A 23,022-nucleotide genomic window follows, 5' to 3' on the forward strand; every position below is an offset into this window, starting at 1 on the left:
ACCGCGTGGGGTAATTAGCGGCATACCTCAATGGGCAAATGCGGGGGCTGATGCCTAGTCGGCCAATGCTACACCGAGTTGTCCACGATGCGGCGTCGACGTCTTTCAAGAACACGTTTACAACTTCAGCCTCGTGACGTTTGGCTTCTTGCAAATCAGCGACTGCTTCATTCTCACCTTTGCCGCACCTATCCTGCAGTTCATATATAAGATGGGTCTCGCCCCGATCGAGTGTCTACCAGTCGAGCTTCTTCAACCCATCTTCATCGCCGCCGAACATAACATCGCGCTCATTCAAGCTTCGCATCACATCGCAGCACGACTGTCATCCGAGTACATCTACAACTCAACATGCGACTACTACCTCACTGAGGTACGAGGCAAGCGCGCCGAGCAGACAGCAGCTCAAACCTTCATCTTCGCCAGTAGATGGATGACGTGGTATTTCTTCAAGTCGTGGATCGTGCGACGATTTGAACCTCCAGGATGTCTCTGTGGCCTGACGACAGATGAAGGCTGCTTCGACGCCCAGTGGCCGCCCGACTTCCAAGATGCCACACAGATGGTCTTCTCTAGAAGTCATTTTCCTCGACTCGCTTTTGTGAAGGGACGCCTACCAAAGAAGCTATTCACGGGCTCGTGGACCCAAGACAAAGTCGAGTTCTTACGATTCTTACTCTGGATTACAGCGATGACTGTCGACTGGACGAACCCTGAAGTTGCGCATACGGCTGTCGCTGCAAGAAAAAATGCCATGCTGGAACACAATCTTGAGGCAGTAGAGCTGTTCAACCACAATAGACGCCTAGGCCGACCTGCCGACCTGGACACAGTGCGATTTGCTGTTATCGAAGCTGGCTGCGACCGATCCATCGTCTATGACACGCTAATGGCTGCAAACATTCGGCACGGACCTGGACGCCGACAATACTCCGCAGAACTCTACAAATGGTGTCTCTCCCAACAAGTAGAAGGGAACCAGAAAGGTCTGTGGCTGCGGATGAAGCTTGAGGAATCATGCATCATGAGAAGCGAAGGGGAGGCAAAAGAGGCACCTAACGCAGGTCTCCTGGAGTTGAACGCTAGCAACCAAGATTACGATGGTGGACCAGAAGATACACTTACAGTGAACGATCTTCGTTGGAATAAGGTATGTTGCTATTTCCCTATAAGACTCTGCTAGTTCCAGTAATTCCTCGCCTCATCCAGGAGATATCGATCTCCTTCCCAGTAGTGGACATTCGCCAAGGCCGATCATGAATTGCAAACTACCAACATCAATAAAGAGACGCGCAGGACTAAGCGTGCACTAGGCGGTCCCAGACAAAGGATGGCTCATTTCCAGGATGACGGGTTATGCACGTCAGACCATCAATCATAACATTAGTTGGCCCGAGGTCGTACGCTCCCCGGGGTACTGCATGTACCGCGGTCACACCTGTCCTCGTCGACTACATTGCTGGGTTGAACACAACGGAGCCTCACGAATGGTTGAACTTTGGCTTTCGCCGCCAGCGTCTTGCACCAACAAACAGATGATCATGCGTCGCATTGGGGAGACGAAGAAGTTTTAGGACTCTTGAAATCATAGCTAGCTGGCGTTAACACTAGAGACATCTTCAACATTCCGCAGTGCGTCAGTCTGCTATCGCCGGTGTTTGATGTCCAGCGATTATCCAATTCCACACACTGACACCTCATTCCAGCCTCATCGCTCGTTCGGATGGTTTGCCGACATTCTCCCGCGACGATATGGCATACACGGCACGACGAGAGCAGATCTAGGCGACTACTGGCATCATTTATATGGGCAACGACGCTTGACCCGTGGGGCTAGTCAGGCGGGATCGCCAGTTCACGATTTTTGGCTTGACATGTGGATCACGCAGACGAAGAGTCGGACTCATGAGCAGGGTGGATAGTCGTGACAAGTTCCTGGGTCGCTGCTATTCTCTGACTTCTCATTCACAACTTGCTCGAACTATCACGTCCAACAAAGCCATCAATTGGCCTGATCTTCACCAATTCCGCCCCATCTCTCCGCCCATCGACCATGAAATCCTGATATGCAGCAAACGCATCCCAACTCCGCAGTACGCATTCGACACGTGTACTTTTCGCTTCTCGGTCTTCGACGACGGTAAATGAGTTCACGCCTCTCACGCTCTTCATCACGATCTGCGACAGCTCACTCCACTTTTCGGCCTGTCTGGTGGCGGATGTGTCTGGTTTGGAGGGAATGTTCAACAGAACGATGGCCGGACTTGATGAGATCGGTACTAGTGATGATGTTTTCTTGGTGATAATCGGGCAGTTGTGGACTTCTGGTGGCTGAGCAAGGACATCTCCGGTGGTAAAGAGTTGTATGAGGTCTTGTACAGGCTTGGTAGTCAGATGCGCATCACTTGCTGCTTGATTCGCGTATCTAGCACGGTTAGTGACATGATCTTCTATCTCAATCGAGAACTTACTCCTCAATCATATATATCTCAGTCCGCGAACTGTCATCCACCGGTAATGCGCAGACATACTGCAACACCTTCGGCTCGTGTGGTGTTGTGAACTCGATGATCTTGTGAAACGCGTCGATGGCTTTTTGCCGCGCAGCTGAGTCCTTGAAGACCAGTCTAGCGGTTGTGAGAATAGCTGTCATCTTGAAGCTTGGGCGCAAACATTCGAAGATTGATCATGATCATCAATATAGTTTTATGGTAGTGGATGGAGATACCCCGCAAGCTCGGGATACCAGTTCCGATGCTCGGAATAGCCGACCCGTACCTGCAGCGAGGCGCTCATAATGTCGTGGGGGCCAGTTCCACTGCATCCACCGACTAGATACATGTCGTATCCTCTAATGTACGAAGACCTAATGTATGCTAGAGCCTTTGACGAGGCGGCAGTGGTAAGTCATAGGATTGCACTTCGCGTCGGCACGTGAGTCCGCGTGTCATGACGTCATCATCCGTATTTCACCCACACCAACCGAACGCGCCTTCCCAGCAAACTTCCTATGCTTCGCCCTCCCTGATATCCTCAACCCATGTCCCTCCCTCGCTATCTTCGCAACATCAAACCAAACTTCGCCACCCCATGGCGCGCATACTCGTCACTTAACCGCTCCATCCCCTTCAACTTCTTCGCCGGCTACACCGTCGCAAACATGACTTCCGCAACCTTTCCCGCAACACCGTATGCCCCGACATACGACAATTGGCCGTATACCGATTCGGACTTCGTGCGATACGATGAAAATGACGATGGCGTATTCTACCGACAACCCAGACTCGTTACGCATATTGATGACCCGTCAATTGCGCGGTTGACACAGTATTACGATACCGCATTACCGAAGACTGGGAGAATAATGGACATGTGCACGAGTTGGAAGTCATTCTACCCATTATCGGTCAAGGAAGCCATCCAGAAGGGAGGATTGGAAGTTTATGGCGTGGGACTCAATGAGGAAGAAATGGCAGTTAATGGCGTGTTCCAGGGCCCCGCTCGCTGGCGAGTGCTTGACCTGAACAAACCACCACACGACGTACGAACTGCATGGGAAAATGGCCAGATTTTGCAATTCGACGCAACGACCTGCGTCGTCAGCATTGACTACCTCAACAACCCGCTAGAGGTTTGCAAGAAACTTTTGGAGGCCACGAAAGAGGGTGGAAACGTTCATCTCGTTATTAGCAACCGGTGCTTTCCAAACAAGGTCGTGAGAAGATGGATGATGCTAGATGAGCGCTCGCGACTCGAGTTTGTGGGCGATTACCTGCATTTCGCGGGATGGAAGGATGTGCAGATAGTGGATCTTTGCGCGAGGGATGAAAACGGCATGCGCGTCACGGATGATCAGGGGACGGTGCTTGTGAGTTCGCAGCGACTTCCAGATCATTTGGATCCGTTGTGGGTAGTGCGTGGGACGAAGAAGTCGTGAGCCGAGTATCTGGGAAAGAGTAAACCGGTAGAGTCCACAAGACTGCACCGTAGACATGTCCACATTCCTCCTGTAGCAACGAACCCCTCTCAAATCTCTTGAAGTCTCCTCGCCTTTTTTCTTCGACGTTTTTTTCGTTTTTCGCACTACGTAGTCCCCAAAAATCAAAATGGGTAACGTTTGGGTCTTCGGGATCCTTGTGGTGCTGTCGCTTCGGTTGGGCGCCTACATGTACTTCCAGCGGCGACGAAACGTGCGCGAAAAGCGCATTTTGGAGATCGCGGAGGATGCGCGCGCCTACCAGCGTGACGGCTGGGCGAGGCGTAAGGACTATGAGGACCTCCTCGCCGCCTACAACGTAAGTAATAAATTATGTAGTTCGATAGGATATGACTCTGACTATTTCAGACCCTGAAGAATGACACCTCTCGCGCGGAATAGTGCAGCGAGATGCACTTCGGAGGCGCAGCACCCTTCGGGGTCAACATCAAAACCACGCGTGCCGCCTACATCACCGCCGCCACCACCCACTCGTCGCGCTCGCCTTCAACGTCGTAGCCCGAGATAGTAGGCATAATTGAAAAGTAGATAGTAAACCCGTTTCTGTGCGCGTCGCAAACTTACTGGATGTTCTTGTGAAGTTTCGTATGATGTCAAGTGGTGCGAAATGAACCCAAAGATTCGGTAGGCCTATGACTGTTGTGGAAGGCGCATGTAAGCTGCCAAGCCACCACCACGTCAACCTGAACATACATCCATCGCTCTCACTCTTCCACAAGAATTGCAGCTATTCCGTAGCCAACAGCACCTCCTTCAGTCGGTTACCGACCTCGAGATGCTATTCTTTAGCAACGTGACTTCATGGCTGGCGCCATTACTCGGCGCAAATAGCTGGATCAATGGCTTTGGCGAGGTGCTTCCACCACAACGCGAGTTCTTCTACGTTGGCGGAGAGTATCAGAACCTGTCAGTAAGTCACGCGAAATTGACGACTGAACTCTTCCCTCACAGCTACAGGTACCATGCCCTGAAGGAGTGCACTGCATTTTACTCTGACTTATTGCAAAACCAAATGCCGTACATAACTTCAGGGCGCAGTCTTCTTAGAGGGCAAGCTAGTCTTTTCTTTCTAAACTCCCAGTGAATGCTGATCGTATAGGTAGGAAACACGACCGCGCAGTACATGGTCAACCAGATCTATGTTGAGAAGCTCACCCCAGCAAAGCCAACCCAAGACTATCCCCTCGTCTTCATGCACGGAACTGGTCAGACTGGAACAACTTTCCTCGATACACCAGATGGTCGGCCAGGCTGGGCTTCATTCTTCTTATCGCACGGCTATACTGTCTATCTGAGCGATCAGCCATCGCGCGGTCGTTCTCCGTGGTTGCCGAACACAGGCACAATGAAAAGCTCCAGTACTGCGCTCATCGAGCAACTGTTCACTTCAACGTCATCGCATAGCCTCTGGCCGCAAGCACGGTCGCACACGCAATGGCCCGGGACTGGCAAAGCAGGCGATCCGATCTTCGACGCCTTCTATGCGGCGCAAGTCCAGTACCAGGCCGACAACCTAATATCTGAAACCGAGAACGCCAAAGCATACACGGCCCTTCTCGACAAGATCGGTGGTCCAGCGCACATCATTGCGCACAGCCAGGCCGGCGCATATGGATGGCGAGCCGGAGACCTCCGCCCTCATCTAGTCAAGAGTATCGTAGCGCTCGAACCGGCGGGTCCGCCATTCATCGGAAGGATTTTTGGATCAGGTCCCGCGCGACCTTTCGGCATCACTGAGCTCGAAGTCGCTTACGAGCCGTCGGCGGGACCCAATGCGACGTACATCCAGACTGTTGTTGTTCCTGCAAGAGACGTCAATTCGAGTGAATGTATCATGCAGGATGAGCCGGCGAAGCAGTTGGTGAATTTGGCGCAGATACCGGTGCTGACAGTGACGTCAGAGGCGAGCTACCATGCGGTGTACGATCATTGCACTGTAGAGTACATGCGACAGGCAGGTGTGAACGTGGAGCACATGAAATTGAGGAACGAGGGTCTTCATGGCAATGGACATATGTTCTTCATGGAGAGGAACAGTCTAGAGATTGCTGAGAAGGTTTTGGCTTGGTTGCAGAGGCATTAAGCTGGGCGAAGGAGTGTGCAGCCCACGTTGACGTTGGGTCACCTATTCACATGTTCTCATCCTGATGTAGGCTGCAGCCTTTTCCCCTTGTGTGGGTGCGAATGTAGAACACGTTAAACACCTGCAGCATGTGGGTTCGAACACGTTTCGTCTGATGGGAAGGAAAAGGGTGCGGTGGCTGGGAGATGATCGGCCAGATGACGGCTAGCGCACCCCAGAAGAGACTAGTCTCCGCAGCGCCTTCCCTTCCACCCATCCAGTTGTCGCACCTTCTCGTCTCCTCAACATCCGTCACACAACAACCCCAGTCGCACAACGCGTTTCCTTCCTGTCTGTTCGTGTTCAGTCTGTCGCACATCTAGATCTTCATCATACCAGCACGTTTGCGCAAATTACTCCCAAATGAAACTCGAACAATGGTCCCGCCCCGACCCATGATAGCCCGGCCAATCACAGCCGCCATGATAGAAGCGCTACCAAATTGGGAGGCTGTTGCTTGTAACGTTCATCGCACACGGGTCTCGTCGAAGACGAACCATGGGAGACGAGACGCTAACGTTTGCTGAAAACTCACAACCTACAAAGACTTCTACAAGCCCATAGAATTTGTATTCATGACCAACGTCTTTCACAATGTGCCTGAACATCCAGATCACCATCGCGAATCCCCTGGATCGCTCCCGTCAGGGTAGCAAACCAGATCACTCGAGCCGACATGCACCAAACATCAAAAACTCTGCGACACGCAAGAGCAGCAACAAGACTGTGACAAGCAGTACCACAGCGCCCGACATACACTCTTGGTTACAGAACATTCCAGGGCCGACAATACACAGCGAAGACCCGCCTCCTTACACTGCAGAGCAGCCAAAGTCGCGCAAACAGTCATTACGACCACGCCAAAACCAGTGTTCGACGACTTCTCAGGATGAACCAAAGCTCGCCCCGGCAGCTACAACGCGCAGGCTAAAGTGGAAGAAAGCTATCTTGGCCATATGCGAGCACAAGGCCTTCACATGACTCAACTGCGTAGCCTCTATAGCAAATATGGGCCTTGGCTATGTCGATGTAGCCGCCACAGTTACGCAAAGCAGGGCGTAATGCCTCCCTATATCGAAGTAGAACGGAGCTCCAACCGCGCAAAAGCCGTATCGCATTTCCATCTCTTGTATCGCCCCGATGGCATTGTGTTATCTCTGCAAGACGTCCAGGAGGCACTCGCTGCCTGGGACAGGCCTGTCTGTCCACACCTCAAGATCAACAACACCCACGTCTTCTCATCGTTGACGAGGCATTTGAGTCTTCCGACCGAATGCTTTCGAAGAGATCTCAACAGGCATGGTGAACATGAGAGGCGAGGCAGCGAACCCATTTTGCAACCCAAGAATATAGAGCTACTGAAGGAGGCGGAAGGACATTGTGGTGAGCTGCATTGTGACACGCACTTCGGGTTGGACTGGATCTCTGACTGTCGTGGGATTGGGTTTTGGGTAATCTGACGCTTGGGAACCATGTGACCATCAAGCGTTGAAGAGCTCGAACTTGAGCTGTCCGCCTACCTCAAACTACAGCCTGGCAGCTACAACGCACAAGATGAAGTCACTGGAAGCTATTTTGGCCTACGTAGCCGCCACGCGCATCACCAGCGGTCACGACAGCGTTCGACCCACGCACACAAGACTCGCAAGAATACCCCCATTCCAGTCATTATACCGTTATAATTCGAGGCCGACGCGATCAGCCTTCCACACTCCCTGGCGCAGGTCGACCGGGTCTATTTCCAAAACCACGTCAAGGAGCAGACATATTGAAAGAACTGCATACGCAAATTGTCAAATCTAACCCGGGCGTATACATAGACACCGCCAGCACACTCTCTTCCAGTGTGAAGTACTCGAATGCGGTATATAAGCTCTCGAATCCACGCTCTTTTGCTTCTCCACAACTACCACTACCACTACTACATCAAGCAATACTACCAAAACCACACTACCAGTTTCAAAAGCCTACCAAGTTTCTCAACAAATCCCCTCCCAATTCAACTACCACTTCCGCATACCACCGTACTCAAAAGAACCCTTCCTCGAACCACAAAACATCACCATGTGCACCTACGAACCAGTGTTATACATGGGCTGTGGCCATTCCAAGAACGAGTTCGTCAAATCCTGCCTGGGAAAGAGAAACGGATTCGCGTGCTCAGAGCCAAATTTTCTTAGGGCGAGAAGGAGCACGGGGAAGTGTAATAACCCCTGCAGATGATTGAGGAGAGACCTTCGTCATTTTCCTTCAGGAGAGAAGCGACCACGAGGACAGGAGGATAGCGAGATGGAAACGCGATTTGTTTGGCGGATGACATAGGACATGTTTGATTGATGTATCAATGAATGAATGAATGATGTACGAAATGCTTCTGCTATGGTCTGCTTGTGATGATCGACTGAATTTAGGGTGTAATAAAGTTCTGACAGCTTGATCTTTGGATATGCGATCGAAGAGAGTACGAAGAAGCTTATTTTGTGTGAAGGCCTTGCCGAATACATGAGTCTCGTTGGAGCGTCTACTTCATGTTGCACGTCCACGTATCCTCCAGGAATAAGTGTGAAACTTAGGAATACAGTGTCGCTGTGGTCGCCACTTGATCAAACCGAGCGTTCACATCGTGCGTTCTCAGGAATAATCACAAGATGTCAACATATCCATGTTTGATGCTTCAATTATCAACGATCATGAAGACACGATCAACCATTCGTGAAGCTGCATTCCAACGAACATTTTCCTGTGACAGCGGCATGAATGTATAAAGCCTTCGATCTCCTTCTGTTTTGACACACAAATCATACATGCAGCAAAACAACAACATCCATCATACCAGCAATCCATTATCAGCAGCACAATATCCAACATCCCCCCAAGCACACTAGGCATCAAATCTAAAGCCTCACACATCATCTACGCAACTCCTTTAAAACCATCATGTGCCGAGTCCACAAAGTCATCTTCAACGGCTGCGAGTACAAGTGCGAAGGCTCACGTACAATCATCACATGCCCGACCCGCTGCCCGGGGCATGGTTGTATAAACTGGACGAAGTCGGACAAGGAAATTATTTAAGTAAGGGCTCTTCCGCTTTGAAGAATCGTCTGTGCGAGACAGGAGCTGACCTGGTAACAATCGTTAGGTTGTCGATAAATGCTCAGGTCATGGCGGGCCGGTAGAGATCACGGAGGAGGTTGAGAAGACGTGAGGCAAGTCTGATCGGTGGTTGGAGTGGAAGAGTTAGGTGGGAGAGGTGATTGAGCGGGATGGGTGAAATGAGAGAGATGGATGGATGGGATCTGTTACGAGCGATGTTCAGCTGTTGAGTGTGCAGCGTAGTCAGAATGGAATATGCCAGTTGTATTCGACCGCCGATGTGTCTTGACTACTCGGGAAGGTACTCGGTGCCATGTGTCTTTGCAGATGTTGATGGAATATACAGCGCAATGCTCCAGACCCTAATGTTAGTGGAGTGACTTTGAAGAGTCCCCAGTAGTGACATGCGCGGCGTCGCTCAAGATAAGAAGATAGCGGGAATGGGATGAGACAGTGTGTGGTCGGATGCGGTCGGCTCAGATATATTGTATGTTCGGTGTATATTCATGTACCGGCTGCAAGATGTCGAAGCAGACAAGAAGCGTACTCTCACCTCTCACCATGACGTATGCGCAAGCGAAGGCGACAGCAGAGACTGAAAGTCGCGTAAGTCAAAAAGCTTGCTCCGTCATCGCACGGATAGCAAACACTCATAGGCGGGTCGTGCCTGCCTATCTCAAGCTCTCAACACCTTCAACCTGCATCACCCACCACACCATCGCCATGGAACTCGGTATAATCCCCACATCGCCAGGTAAGTTGGAGTGCTTCGGCATCCCGTCGAAACAGTCGCGCATGCTGTACCAGGCATGCGCATCCATATGATATCCGCGACGCTAACAACTGCTGTAGTAGGCAACGAGTACTATGAAGTACGCGCCATTCCCGGAAAAGGCTACGGATGCGTCAGCCTCAAACCCATTCCGCGCGGTACACGCATCCTCGCGGAGGACCCCCTCCTGATCGTCCCGGTCGGCGACTACATGCTCTCCGATGTTCAGAAAGCCTTCGACAGCCTCACCCCTTCGCAACAGACACTCTACTACACACTTCACTCCTCACACGGCCAGGATCCGAATAAATGGCCGTCGCGCATCCACGAATCAGTCCCACCCCAAGAAGTTCTTCGAATCAAGGAACAACACAAAGCGCGAACCGATCCCTCACCAAGTCTGATCAGTATATTCCAGACAAACTGTATGGAGATGAATGCAGGCGCCGCAGTATTTCCGCATGCCGCCCGCTTCAACCACTCTTGCAACCCAAACGCCTGCTTCTCTTGGAACGCCTCCATCGGCAAAGAGACTATCCACGTCATGAATCCCATCGCCGCGGGCGAGGAGATTACGCTATCTTACTGCGACATGATCCATGACAAGTCGCTCCGCGTATACGAGCTCAAGCACTACGGCTTCACCTGCGATTGCCCGGCCTGCAGCGACGACGAAGAGGACGAGACATCATACGGATACCAGAGTGCAGAGCGGCGATTCCGGTTACAAGAGCTGGAGCGTGAGACGAGGTTCTTCCGTGGTGCAAACCTGGAAAAAGGCGCACAGCGAGATGACTTCGTGAAGAAGCTGTTGCAGTTGGCGGCTTTACACAAGGCTGAAGGGGACTATACCGCCAGGCTGGCAAATTTGTAAGTGGCAATCGGCGTGACTAACCCCAGGCTGGGATTTCGAAAATCCCCAACGCTTGTGAAGGCCATGTCGTCGTCAGAATGGGTTTTGCTCTTGACATGTTTGCTAACGTTTGGTCAGATTCCTCGATATTGCGCTAGTCTGTGAGCTCAGGGGAGACCTTGGTATGGCGGAGTTGACTGCGGGCAAGGCTGTGGAGGTCAAGAGGGACTGCCAGGGGGCGGACTTCCCCAACTACAGCAGGTATACTGACGTGCTTCATCGGATCAAGTCAAAGGTAGCTTTGAAGGGCTGAGGGGAGGTGGGGCTACATGGAGCCCTGCATCGGGAACGGGCGTATGGCGGACTGTACACTATCAAAAATTAGGAAATGCTTCTTAGTACCCGCGATGATAGACAAAATGGAGCGAAGGATGAAGTGCGAAGCCACCCGTCGTGATGTTGTTCCAAGAATATCGCTAGCGCACCTGCAGCCGCCCCTGCGCGTACCCTGAGACACGGCAAGCCTCACGCCAACACGACTGACGGCTGCCAACGCGTCAAGCCCACCGCATCTTCACTTATCGCGCAAGCAACCATGCGCAATGCGAAAAAAGAAAGAAGACCTAGTACTGGAAGCGGACGCCGCTATTCCACACAAGCATCACGGCTAACACGACAGCGGGAGCTAACAGGCAGGTTTCAACAGGCGCTGACGTCGCTGCGTGTACCTGCGTCTCACAGCGCGTCGCAAGTCTGGCGGTGTTTCGGGTCTTTGTTCAAATATCCAACCCTTCCACACCTCGTGTACTTGCCGACATTCTATACTTGCTAACCGGTAGACTCCATTTACGCCCTTTCGTATCGAGAGTGCTGCGCCCCCCGAGCGATCACCATTTCAGCGGCCCTCTAGCTCCGGCCCAGCTGGCATCCGTGAGCTGAGTAACACCGGACAGAGATACATCACAACATACGCGCCCGACCTCCTGACTCACCTATCGCAAGCTTCCCACCGTCACCATGGAAGAGTCAGATAGCAAGAAGGCCGCCGAGGTGCCTGCGCCCATCGCGACTTCCGCACCGCCGCTGTCAACAACGCAACTTCCCTCACCACCCCACTCACAAACCGGCCACCAGGCTGACCCCAAGCTGTCGGTCGACGCCGCAGACAGCATGACGCCGCCGTTCTCGCCGTCGAGCCAAACACCCGTCTTGCAGAAGGAACAGGAGGAGTTTGAGGGCACCGTCGACGTCAACAACGACATACCCACCGACAAGGACCTAAGCAAGGTGGAGGACCTGCTGGTGTTGGATGCGCAAGGCCAGAGCAGGCCCTTCAAGGAGCTTTACAAGGCGCCGCATGTCGCTTCGAGGCAGCTGATCATCTTCATACGGCATTTCTTCTGCGGCGTAAGTACACTTACACACTTCTCGTAGACAGAGCTGACAGATCCTAGAACTGCCAGGAATACCTCCGCACAATCGCCTCCTCTATCAAACCCGATGACCTCCTCGCGTTACCCACACCCACCTTCATAACCGTCATCGGCTGCGGACGCCCCGAACTCATCCCAATGTACACCGAGATCACGGGCTGCCCCTTCCCCATCTACGCCGACCCTACGCGCAAACTCTACGACCATCTCGGCATGACGCGCACCTACAATCTGGGAAGCAAGCCTGAATACATGCAAACCCACGTCCTCATAAACTCCGTCCAATCCATCTTCCAGTCTCTCGGCACCGGTCGCAAGGCGCTCAAGGGCGGCGACTTCAAGCAAGTCGGCGGAGAGTTCCTGTTCGAGAACGGCGAGTGTACGTGGGCGCACCGGATGAAGACTACACGGGGACATGCGGAGCTGTCAGAGTTGAGGAGATTGATCGGGCTGGATGACGCAAGGCCGCCTGTGAGGAGGAAGTGGAGTCATGATGTCAAGGAGGATAGCAAGGGCAAGGAGAGGAAGAGGGCCATGAGCTGGGGCAGACTGCGAAGCAAGAGCAAGGGTGGAAAGGACTTTTCGAGGGATGCGAGCAAGGGCTCGACGCCGGAGAGGATACTGGAGGAGGAGGAGCCGCGGAAGATGGTGGGTAGTCCGACGATATGAGTATACGTGTATGAGGTGTTTGGTGTTTGGTTCAACTTGGCTGCATGGTTCTCCTGGCGTTACTGGTATCTGTCTACTGTGCGTGGTCTTTTCTGTCGGCTCATCCCTACGATATCGGCAAATGAAAGCTCTTCAATTTCAGTCACAAGTGCGCCGAACGATATGCTATCGATACATACCACCTCAACACCATGAATCGCATTGCTAAAAGCCGTATATATGTACATCACCCTGTCGTATACACCGTCCAGATCCGGCAAGTAGATCCGCCGCGCTCACATGCCGAGACCATGACATAACACCTCACTTTCTCCACAAGTGGCTAAGATGCCCGGCCCACGCACCATCCCAACCAATCACCGCGCAAAATCCAGCAGTTAGGCCTGGAGCCGCCAACTCCGAGCCAGCTACGAGTTTGAGCCTCAAGTCGCGAGCGTTACGCGCAGCAGCACCGAGGCGCGTCCGACGAATCGAGGGCGAATGAGGGGCAATGGAGGGGCAGTTATGACGATTACCTATCACTGCGACCAGCCCCACAACGCCTCGTACAAAAGCTACCGGAGCCGCTCGAGCTTTCTGGAGTAGTGTGTTATTTCCCCTCCCGGTGACGGTATTCGTATATATAAGAGCTGGTACTTTGTTACTTCCTCTCGACACACGTTGAAACTCTACCCACGTACTACTGAACCGAGACATTAACGCTACAATGTCTGCTGATACCGTTGGAAAGGTATGCTGAGCCCCGCTTCTTGCTTTGGAAGCTGCGCGACGCGTTGAATTATGCTGACGTTGTTCCTAGACTATTACCTGCAAGGTACGTACCCTCGAGCTTCTGCCTCCTACGCGACATCGTCATCGCGTCGTGCTTCATTCTTCTGAGCATCAGATTCCATCATCAGGCTTGGCATGCGGATCCGCAGAAGATTCGCGATTCGCGATGCGCGATGACGCTGATGTTACCGGCGAACGCGATCTCGGAAACAACAGCCGACGAATTGAAGTCTGACATCTCCACAGGCTGCAGTTGCTTGGGAAGCCGGCAAGGACCTCTCCATCGAGGAGATTGAGGTTCTTCCTCCCAGGGCACACGAAGTCCGCATTCAGATCTACTACACCGGTGTCTGCCACACAGATGCCTACACACTCTCCGGCAAGGACCCCGAGGGTGCCTTCCCCATCGTCCTCGGTCACGAAGGTGCCGGATACGTCGAGTCCGTCGGTGAGGGCGTCACCAACGTAAAGCCCGGCGACCACGTCGTTGCTCTCTAGTATGATCAAGCCCTCCAAGCCCCATGTTCATATCTAACGTAAACAGCACCCCCGAATGCAAAGAGTGCAAGTTCTGCAAGTCTGGCAAGACCAACCTCTGCGGCAAGATCCGCGCCACACAAGGAAAAGGTGTCATGCCCGACGGTACCTCGCGCTTCCGCTGCAAGGGCAAAGACCTCCTCCACTTCATGGGCACATCCACCTTCTCGCAATACACCGTCGTAGCCGATATCTCTGTCGTCGCCATTGAGGAAGACGCCCCCATGGACCGCACCTGCCTGCTCGGCTGCGGAATCACAACCGGATACGGCGCCGCCGTCATTACCGCCGGCAAGAACGGTGTAGAAGAGGGATCCAACGTCGCCGTCTTCGGCGCCGGCTGCGTCGGTCTATCCGTCATCCAAGGAGCGGCCAAGAACAAGTCTGGCAAGATCATCGTGGTCGATGTCAACGACGCAAAGGAGGAGTGGGCCAAGAAGTTCGGCGCCACACACTTTGTCAACCCCACCAAGCTCGGCAACCAGTCCATCCAGGAGAAGCTCATCGAAATGACCGACGGAGGCTGCGACTACACATTCGACTGCACCGGAAACGTCAACGTCATGCGCGCTGCTCTCGAAGCCTGCCACAAGGGCTGGGGTGAGTCTATCATCATCGGTGTCGCAGCCGCCGGCCAAGAAATCTCCACTCGCCCCTTCCAGCTCGTCACCGGCCGTGTATGGAAAGGCTGCGCATTCGGTGGTGTCAAGGGCCGCACCCAACTACCCGGCCTCGTCGCGGACTACAAGCGCGGAGACCTCAAGGTCGACGAGTTCATCACCCATCGCCAACCGCTCGACAAGATCAACCAGGCTTTCGGTGACATGAAGGCTGGCGACTGCATCCGTTGCGTCGTCAACATGCGCGAATAACTACGCTCGGGCCCCACGCCGAAGCTGTGATAAGGTTGTGTTTTGAGCGGATTTCTTTCCTTTGTTAAGATGTATCTACGACGCGATGCTGGGGATTAGAGAGCATGGCGAGGTGTTGATGACGTATGTAGCATGAGTCGGCGTTGATGTACAAAATGGAATGAGATATGACACCATAAAATCTTTGATGTCTACACAACTCTTATCATCATCAAAGATTGTGTCGAAAAGCTGAGTTTCTGGATACGTGGTACTATTCCTGTCGCTTTGACCCAGTTCCGAAAGGTTTGCAGTTGGTAGGCATGTATTTGGAAACTTTGGTGGCTCCTTCCAAAAGCATCGTATTCGGTAGTCATAGTTCTGAGGTTTTGTTTGCGGGTTCCCAAGATGCATGTAGCTCACAAACATGGTTACATAATTTCGTAGGCCTATCGGAAGTGCGATGTATGATTCTGAGGGACTTTTGCCGTACCACGTTGTGAGACGGTCCGTGCGCGGGGGAATATATTCGCACGTCGCTCCTTCCTTCTTTCTGAACATCAACCTTCTACTTTCACTCACCTTTTTCCAAAATTCTCGAACGACAAGTACATGGCCGTGCTGTCTGTGCCTCCAAGAGGTGTTGGGACGAACACATGTGTTCAGCTTTTGATTCAAAATACTTCGAAGTTAGTAACATGCCTGCCGGCAGGCTTTCACTCAAAAACATCACGTCTGTCTTACCATGTCTGCCCTCTGGCACCAAAATTTCACAAAAGTTACATCATGTCCGCCGCTGTCTCTGCGTCGCTGGTACCAACACATCACCAAGACAACAACAGGGACTTTCCGCTATGTGTCGTCTCTGGAAGACTGACAGATCTATCCACGCCTTTGCACCTCAACTTATCTGTCATTTCGCCTGGATATCTACAGCGACGTACCAGCATCGAAGAGCTCGAGCTGTGAGTCACGAACGGATGTGGCGGCCTGATGGTGACCCCCATCGTCGCGTCGACGTCTCTCACCACGACATGCAATATCTGGTCCGACGGCGCACCTGCGAGGAAGAGGCTCGGTTAGGCTCCGCGGAATGACGCGAGCTATGCTGAGGATGGTAAGACTCATCGACGCATCGGCATGTTTCACCACGACATGAAGCATTACTGTCTTCTGCTGCTGGTTTTTCCTAACACACCTCACCACGACATGACGCTTTCGGTCTCCGGTGGTCCCTAGTACACCTCACCACGACATGGAGCATCGCTTTCCCTCACTGTTGGTTTGCGACGACGCACTCACCTTACACACCTCATTGCCTCCTCTTTCCGTCCCTGCCCTACAACATACTCGCCTTACACACCTCATCCTCTGCTGCCGTCCGGCCCTCTTCCTTACCATGAAATAACGCCTTCGACGTATCGCAAGCAAGCTAGCGGCGGGCTTACGCTCAATAGCTCGTAACAACAAGGCCACTCGACTACTTACACAACCCGGCTGGACTACCGAGTCGTCTGCGACTCTGACAGTACCCCACGGCACACCTCACCACGACTTGCCGCGCTATCTTCGCTCGGTCGTGGTCCGCGACGGCATACTCGCCTTACACACCTCACTCCCACGCCATCCGACCCTCTTCCTTACCACGCTCCTGCCTTGCCGCCTGCGGTCGCATACATGGTTTTGGTTGGCTCCTTCCGCGATACTTTTGGGCATGACGGGTTGCGCGCGCAAGATCGGGCAGCAATAATCGTGTTACACGGCATCCATCCTCCGGTCCTCCCTGTCCAGACGCTTCCTCACACGCCTGGAGTGTCATCGATGGTTATGGCCTTACCCCCGTTGACACATCCACAATATATTTGGTTGAACTGCTCAATCTTCCACATACGACCACAGGATCTTGAGACACAGCGCATCCCGTTCGCTCTGCGGTACTTAAGCAAGATACCGGCGCATTAGTACTCGGGTGGGTGACCACCGGGGAATACGCGCTGTTGTATGTTTTTGCCATTTTTTTTGCCATTTTTTTTTGGTGGTGGAGACGGAAGGTGGGCGGTGTGGGGCGGTTCTTCGGCTCAACTTACGCATCGAAGGGGAAGCAGCAATACTCGCCTTACATGTCTGGGGGTCCGGCGCTTTCCTCTGCAGAGAGTAGCCGGACAGGACGAGCTCAAGACTTGGTCTTCTCGCTGTCTGGCTGATCGTTCCCACAGCCACAGCTTCTAGCCGATGGATTAATTCGGAGGCGAGCGCAGCAATACCCGCTTTACACATTCTGGCGGTTCGCATGATGCTTAAGATTGGGGCTCGAGTGGTTGGCTCAACAGCTCACCTGCTTGCAGTCGTCGCAGCCATTGTCACGCCCTTCTCGTTCTATGGAACCCCCAAAGACTGCTGCGCTTGGCCGATGGACTAATTCGGAGGTTTGGAGATGAGGGCTCTCCTGTTATGCCTGATCCCTGAACCCCAAGTATGCGTGGCGCAAGAAGAAGGAAGTGGCCTGGCCGATGGACTACACCACAAAAATCCGAAGTTGACTGGTGGCAGCGAGAGGTATTTGGCCACGCTCAAATGCGACCACATTGACGAAGAAGGCGACCTGGCCGATGGACCGATTGAACGTGGTGGTGCGATCGTGCTTTCTGAGTGCCATGGTGCCAGAAGTCGACTGGATCTGCTCTCGGCCTTTGCCACACTCGAGCATCGGTATCTGGCGATGAGTGGTGTAGTGTGATTATCAGTGGAAGGAGGGACGAGAGCGTTGAACAGGATGCCAGATCACATGTATCTGCTACGTAAATGAATGATGAAACTTCACGAACTATTGACCACAGTCTCGCACCTTCCCGTCCCTGCGTGCCTGCTCTGTTGACTGTTGCCAAGCAGAGTTTGTGTCTCTTTCGATGCACTCCTACACTGTGATAACGACGAATAATGAACTGATCCATCTCGCCCCTGGGGAGGCAGATTGAGCTGGCGATGGGTGCAAGTGCGCGTCGGTTTGTGTTCCAGTATCAGACGTGAGACCGACGCGTCGCGGGGAATCGTTAGCGCTGACTAAGACGGACCCTGAGCGGCCATTCGACACCCACCAGCGCGTTTCCGCGTACCTTTGCTGGTCTTGCACATTGCATGCATGCCCACCACCGCCAAACCTTCACTACGCGATGAGGTACAACGTGCGCAATCCCGATCTGGAAACGTTGTCGCGAAGGGGACTTGAGCCGCAACGAGGCAGACCCGGCAGGCGGCGTCTCTAGCTCCTTGCCATGCTTCACGACATCATCGCTACGAATGCGCGTCGATAATCAAGGGACACGCTCTTCCCGAAATCGTCCAAGCCTATACGTATCCCAGTATTACGTGCACCACCCGATATCGTTCGCCGCTGCACTGCGGTGCTCCCCTCGACCATCGGCCACCCGCCGAGTACGATGCTACACCTGATGGTAGGAGACGAGAGGCGACGGAGGGCATACATCAGACTCGGTAGGGATAGCGACGTTGCTTACGCCCGCCCAAGCTAGTCCCTGTGATAATACGCAAAGGGTGATGGCATTACTCATCACCGAGTGTGGACCACGAGCTTGCATCCTGTCACGGAAACAAGTTGGCTAGGACAGCAGCATCAGACCGAGAAGTCAGTGTGGCTATTGCAAGAGCCGCCGTCCTGCACGGGTCCGGAACGACGAGCTCTGGAAGAAAGGCTGCGGCTGTACTCTGCGGCCCTTCAATGTCAAGACTAGATATCGCCCCTGAGTTCTGATATACCTGGATCCTGGCGAGTGGGTCTGGTCAGAGTTCTGGCTCACATGATGTGCATCCAACGGCAACGGCCGCTGGGCCTAGGAGATTCTGGACTGACAAGATATCCCCGCGATGCCCGTTACACTGGAACCCTGGGCGGCACGTGTCATAACGGCGGAAGCTTGACTGACAACACAAGCAAGCTAAGCCAAAGCTTGGCTAGACACATCATGTTGAAAAGATGCTTGTCGCTCTTCGCACAGTAAAGACGCGCATGGCAGATGTGGAAGCTTGACTCAATTTGCACCGAGTTACCCGATAATCACCACCTAAAACACGCATCGGGCTTCGCAATTCCCAGCATTGTGAGGTAACCATTGATTCATACAAAACCCAATTCGTGGCAACCGCGCAGCCGTACGAGCGGTGTCAGGGTGTGTATGTCAACTAAGGTTGCGGGATATCCCAATCCAAGTCATGTGGATTCAATCCCGCTTCTCGTTCTACCGAATAGATCCCAAGATACAAGGATACATCTAGGAATGGTATCGTCGACTTCCACGCCTGGCAGGTACACCGGAACAACACCGGCGTCCCACTCTTACAGCTGCGTTGCGCCCAATCAACACATCACATGGCCGAATACGGTTCGGGCCGTTCACCAAGCTCAATGCAGCGAACGCAGCGAGCGTAGCTTGGGCGCATGAGCAGTCTGCGACATGTTCGCGATGGCTTTGTGTACCATGCCGGCACGGATGCGATGTTTGTAGATCTCCCCGTGACTTCCAATAAGGCAACATGTACGCCGATCTGTCAACCATGTTCGTGGTTACCTGGGTATACTGGCCTATGGGTACCCCGATGGTCTGTCATGCGGGTCATCGTCAATTGCTGGAACAGAACGATCACTAATGTCCAGTACCCCTTACGAAGACAGCGCACCGACTCAGTATGTCCCCACATGGAGTCAATTTTGTGTCTTTAGCTTAACGTGAGTGACGATGAAACCAGTCATGCCACCACGCCAAGTGAGGAAAAAACTGAACACCCTGGAGTCTACGTTAACGTTGGGTCACCTACTTTGCAAGTTTTTGGTTTGATGTAGTCTGCAAACGTCTACTAACCTGCAGGTACACTTTCCGGATCTTGTGATTAGTAGTCGATAAGATAAGACTATGTCGCCTACAATCTGGCAGTGTCACCCCTCGGCACGTTGTCCGGTGCTCTCCAAGTAGCTTCATTTGGCCATTGGCGACCAGAGCGGAGCCTCACCTACTTCAAAGTCCCACTTCCACCGCAAATTAAAGCCGAAAGAACGAGGGCAATAGTAAATATGACCTCTTTTTGCCGCACTGTCCCTTACACCGCATCTCTGAGTGGCCAGCATGACACCGTTGCGACCTCTCGGCGATACTACGACAGCATCACGTTGTCATCGCGCGCTCGATGTGCGTGGAGAGAGCCGCTTCACCACCGTTGATGTCTATATAAACAGCAAAGAAGGACGCTTGAACTCACCATCCCAGAGCTCCTCAACACCACAACACCACAACAACCAACCTTTACCATGAAGTTCGTCACCACCCTCCTCGTTTTCCTCGGTGCCGTTGCCCTCGGTGAGGCAGCTGGCTGCAGCGGAGCCCGCCAATGCCAGTGTCTCTTCAACGACGGCTCTCACTGCTGCCTTTACGGCTACGTACGTCTTTCCTCCCTATACATCACCCTCTTACTCCCTTCCTCTCTTGCTCAAACTGACGACTCTGGCAACAGAACGCCCAGACCGGCGATACATCCGACTGCACCGCCGTCTGCTCCGGCGCATCTCGTCTCCTGCAGAGTGGCGAGAACACTCCTACCAAGTGCAATGCTGGCGGCAAGTTTGCTTGCGCTGGTCTAATCACTGCTCAGGGACGCACTCCTTGCTATAACAACAATGAGAGTATGCTATCTCTTTCTTCTCTCCAAATACTGATATGAGCGCAAGCTAATGAGACACAGCTCCCCCATAAGCGTCTCGTTGTTTTTCATAGGATCGGATGACAAGGTTGTGATTGGAGGAACGGGGGTTTGGGACTGGATTTGGATGGAGGTTTTTTGTTTGCCGTTTGTATTAAATCGATCACTCGGACCTGCTCGGACCTGCTTTGGCTTCTTCGATCTGCTCTTTCTGGTGTACGTGCTGTCCCCCTCTTCAATTCAGCCATTTCCACGTCATGAAATGCCGTGTTTCCAAAAAACGTGGTATACCCCTAGCAATCATCACTGGATTGGTGAAAAGCTTTTTTTTGGGATCATTCACCATTACAACTATCTGTCTTGACGTGCATATTCGCGCAGTCGAGCTGGTGGTTCAGCATTCGGGTGGGCGCGTTCCGGTCGCTATGAAACACCATCGAAACGCGATACGCCACAACAATAATAGCCACCTCATCCATGCATCTTACCAATCTTAGAACCACCTAGCGCAGATCCAAAAAGCTTAGCCAGACTTCATGCCTGATCCCGCAGGCATCAAAGCCAAGTGTCAGTTCATACTAGACAATCATTGCATGTAGAGAAAACTTAAAGGTATATCGTATATTCCAAACTAATCATTAAGGAGCGTAATTGACCAGGGTTCCCAAGCCCGAGTAAACCACGCAATCCACCACTTCCACGCAATTCTATCATACAATACCCAGCATTGACAAGCCCATCATCTGCGCGTCACAGACGCCGCCAGAATGACAGACAACTAGCTCCACCCCACACTAACTATTCCAAACTATTCGAGGTATATACAACCCATTCCATTACCATATCCATTCATCCGTCTCCGTCGTATTTATGTTGTTTTGTAACCGATCGTGATATTATCGTCGTAAGATGCTGAGCGATGCGTCTAGAAGTCCTCGCCCTCAAGGAGGTCGAGCTCCTCCTCCTGGTCGTCGTTGGTGAGTGCGGGCTGGTTGCGGGCAGCCTCACGCTTGCGCTGGGAGGCACCACCGGCGAGAGGAGCAGTGCCGGTGGTAGAGCCAGTGGTAGAGCCAGTGGCACCAGTTGCGCCAGTAGCACCGGTAGCGCCAGTGGCCCCGGTAGCGAGACCAGCACCAGTAGAAGCACCAGTAGTAGCACCAGTGGCGCCAGTTGCACCGGATTGAACACCTGCACCGGACTGAACGCCAGCGGCGGCGCCAGCGTTGGCAGCGGGCTGAGCACCAGTGGCACCAGTGGCTCCGGTAGCACCAGTTGCGCCAGTTGCTCCGGTCGCGCCAGTAGCACCGGTAGTAGCACCAGTCGCGCCAGTGGCTCCAGTAGCGGCACCGGCGTTGGCAGCAGGGGAAGCAGCAGCGGGAGCGGCGGCGGCAGGGGCGGCAGCACCAGCGGCGGCACCGGTAGCAGGAGTGGCGGCAGTTCCAGAGGTGGCGGCACCAGCGGCACCAGCAGCGGGAGAAGCAGCTATGTCAAGTTAGATACTGAAGTAGAGATGATTATGTGTGAAGAACTTACCAGCAGGGGCGGCACCGGCAGCGGGAGCGGCACCGGCAGCAGCACCGGCGGCAGGGGCAGCAGCAGCAGCTCCAGCCATCTGGACGGGGACACAGCCACCGAAAGGTCCAGCACGAGCAGGGTTCTGGCAACGGACCATGCAGACGTTGCTCTGGCCAGCGACAGTTCCTGTGCAGGTCATGCCGGCGGGCATGGAGACAGTGAGGGGAAGATCCTGCATCTGAGTGTCCCGGTTGCGACCACGGTCGTTACCAGGAAGGTTGGTGGTGACAGTGGCGGCTTGCCAGTTGGTACCAGTACCAGTAGCGTCGACCATGCAAGTGTAAGGACCGGCACCGTCAGAGTTGACCTGGTGGACAGTCATCATGACTGAACCACCAGCAGAGACCTGAGGAAGAGTGGCGCCGTTGAGCTGCATGACCTGAGCAGTACCAGCCGCAATGTCGTTGGCACCTCCACCGAGTGTCTCACCGCAAGTGTCTGCGGCGTCACCACGGAAGCGAGTGGCATCCTGTTGGAAGGGGTTGCGGTTGGTACCGTCACGAGGAGTGTTGGGGTCGACACCAATGGCGGAACCGGCACCTCCTGCATCACCAGTAGCCTTGATGATGGCAGCGTGGCCAGCCACGAGGGAAGAGGAAGCCAAAAGGCTGATGGAGATGGTGGCAATCTTGGAGAACAT

The 23,022-nt window shown here is 53.4% G+C and overlaps 5 protein-coding genes across 5 annotated transcripts; 4 read left to right on the forward strand and 1 right to left on the reverse strand.

Moving 5' to 3' along the window:
- Positions 1 to 211: 211 nt before the first annotated feature.
- On the forward strand, positions 212 to 1,302 carry J4E87_008503 (uncharacterized protein; the record flags this gene model as incomplete). Its single annotated transcript, XM_049380092.1, has 2 exons — positions 212 to 1,150; positions 1,297 to 1,302. 2 exons carry the CDS (start codon positions 212 to 214, stop codon positions 1,300 to 1,302), a joined length of 945 nt encoding a protein of 314 aa, XP_049230089.1.
- A 1,738-nt stretch (positions 1,303 to 3,040) lies between these two features.
- On the forward strand, positions 3,041 to 6,080 carry J4E87_008504 (uncharacterized protein; the record flags this gene model as incomplete). Its single annotated transcript, XM_049380093.1, has 4 exons — positions 3,041 to 3,868; positions 4,092 to 4,295; positions 4,725 to 4,907; positions 5,097 to 6,080. The coding sequence occupies 4 exons, from the start codon at positions 3,041 to 3,043 to the stop codon at positions 6,078 to 6,080; spliced, it is 2,199 nt and encodes a 732-aa protein (XP_049230090.1).
- Positions 6,081 to 9,938: 3,858 nt separating this feature from the next.
- Positions 9,939 to 11,153, forward strand: J4E87_008505 (uncharacterized protein; the record flags this gene model as incomplete). Its single annotated transcript, XM_049380094.1, has 3 exons — positions 9,939 to 9,969; positions 10,068 to 10,857; positions 10,979 to 11,153. 3 exons carry the CDS (start codon positions 9,939 to 9,941, stop codon positions 11,151 to 11,153), a joined length of 996 nt encoding a protein of 331 aa, XP_049230091.1.
- Positions 11,154 to 11,857: 704 nt separating this feature from the next.
- Positions 11,858 to 15,122, forward strand: J4E87_008506 (uncharacterized protein; the record flags this gene model as incomplete). Its single annotated transcript, XM_049380095.1, has 5 exons — positions 11,858 to 12,247; positions 12,295 to 12,921; positions 13,742 to 13,756; positions 13,960 to 14,210; positions 14,258 to 15,122. 5 exons carry the CDS (start codon positions 11,858 to 11,860, stop codon positions 15,120 to 15,122), a joined length of 2,148 nt encoding a protein of 715 aa, XP_049230092.1.
- Positions 15,123 to 21,732: 6,610 nt separating this feature from the next.
- On the reverse strand, positions 21,733 to 23,022 carry J4E87_008507 (uncharacterized protein; the record flags this gene model as incomplete). Its single annotated transcript, XM_049380096.1, has 2 exons — positions 21,733 to 22,289; positions 22,341 to 23,022. 2 exons carry the CDS (start codon positions 23,020 to 23,022, stop codon positions 21,733 to 21,735), a joined length of 1,239 nt encoding a protein of 412 aa, XP_049230093.1.

This window comes from Alternaria ethzedia, assembly GCF_023757985.1.
Source record: "Alternaria ethzedia strain BMP 0044 chromosome Unknown scaffold_27, whole genome shotgun sequence".
Lineage (NCBI taxonomy): Eukaryota > Fungi > Ascomycota > Dothideomycetes > Pleosporales > Pleosporaceae > Alternaria > Alternaria ethzedia.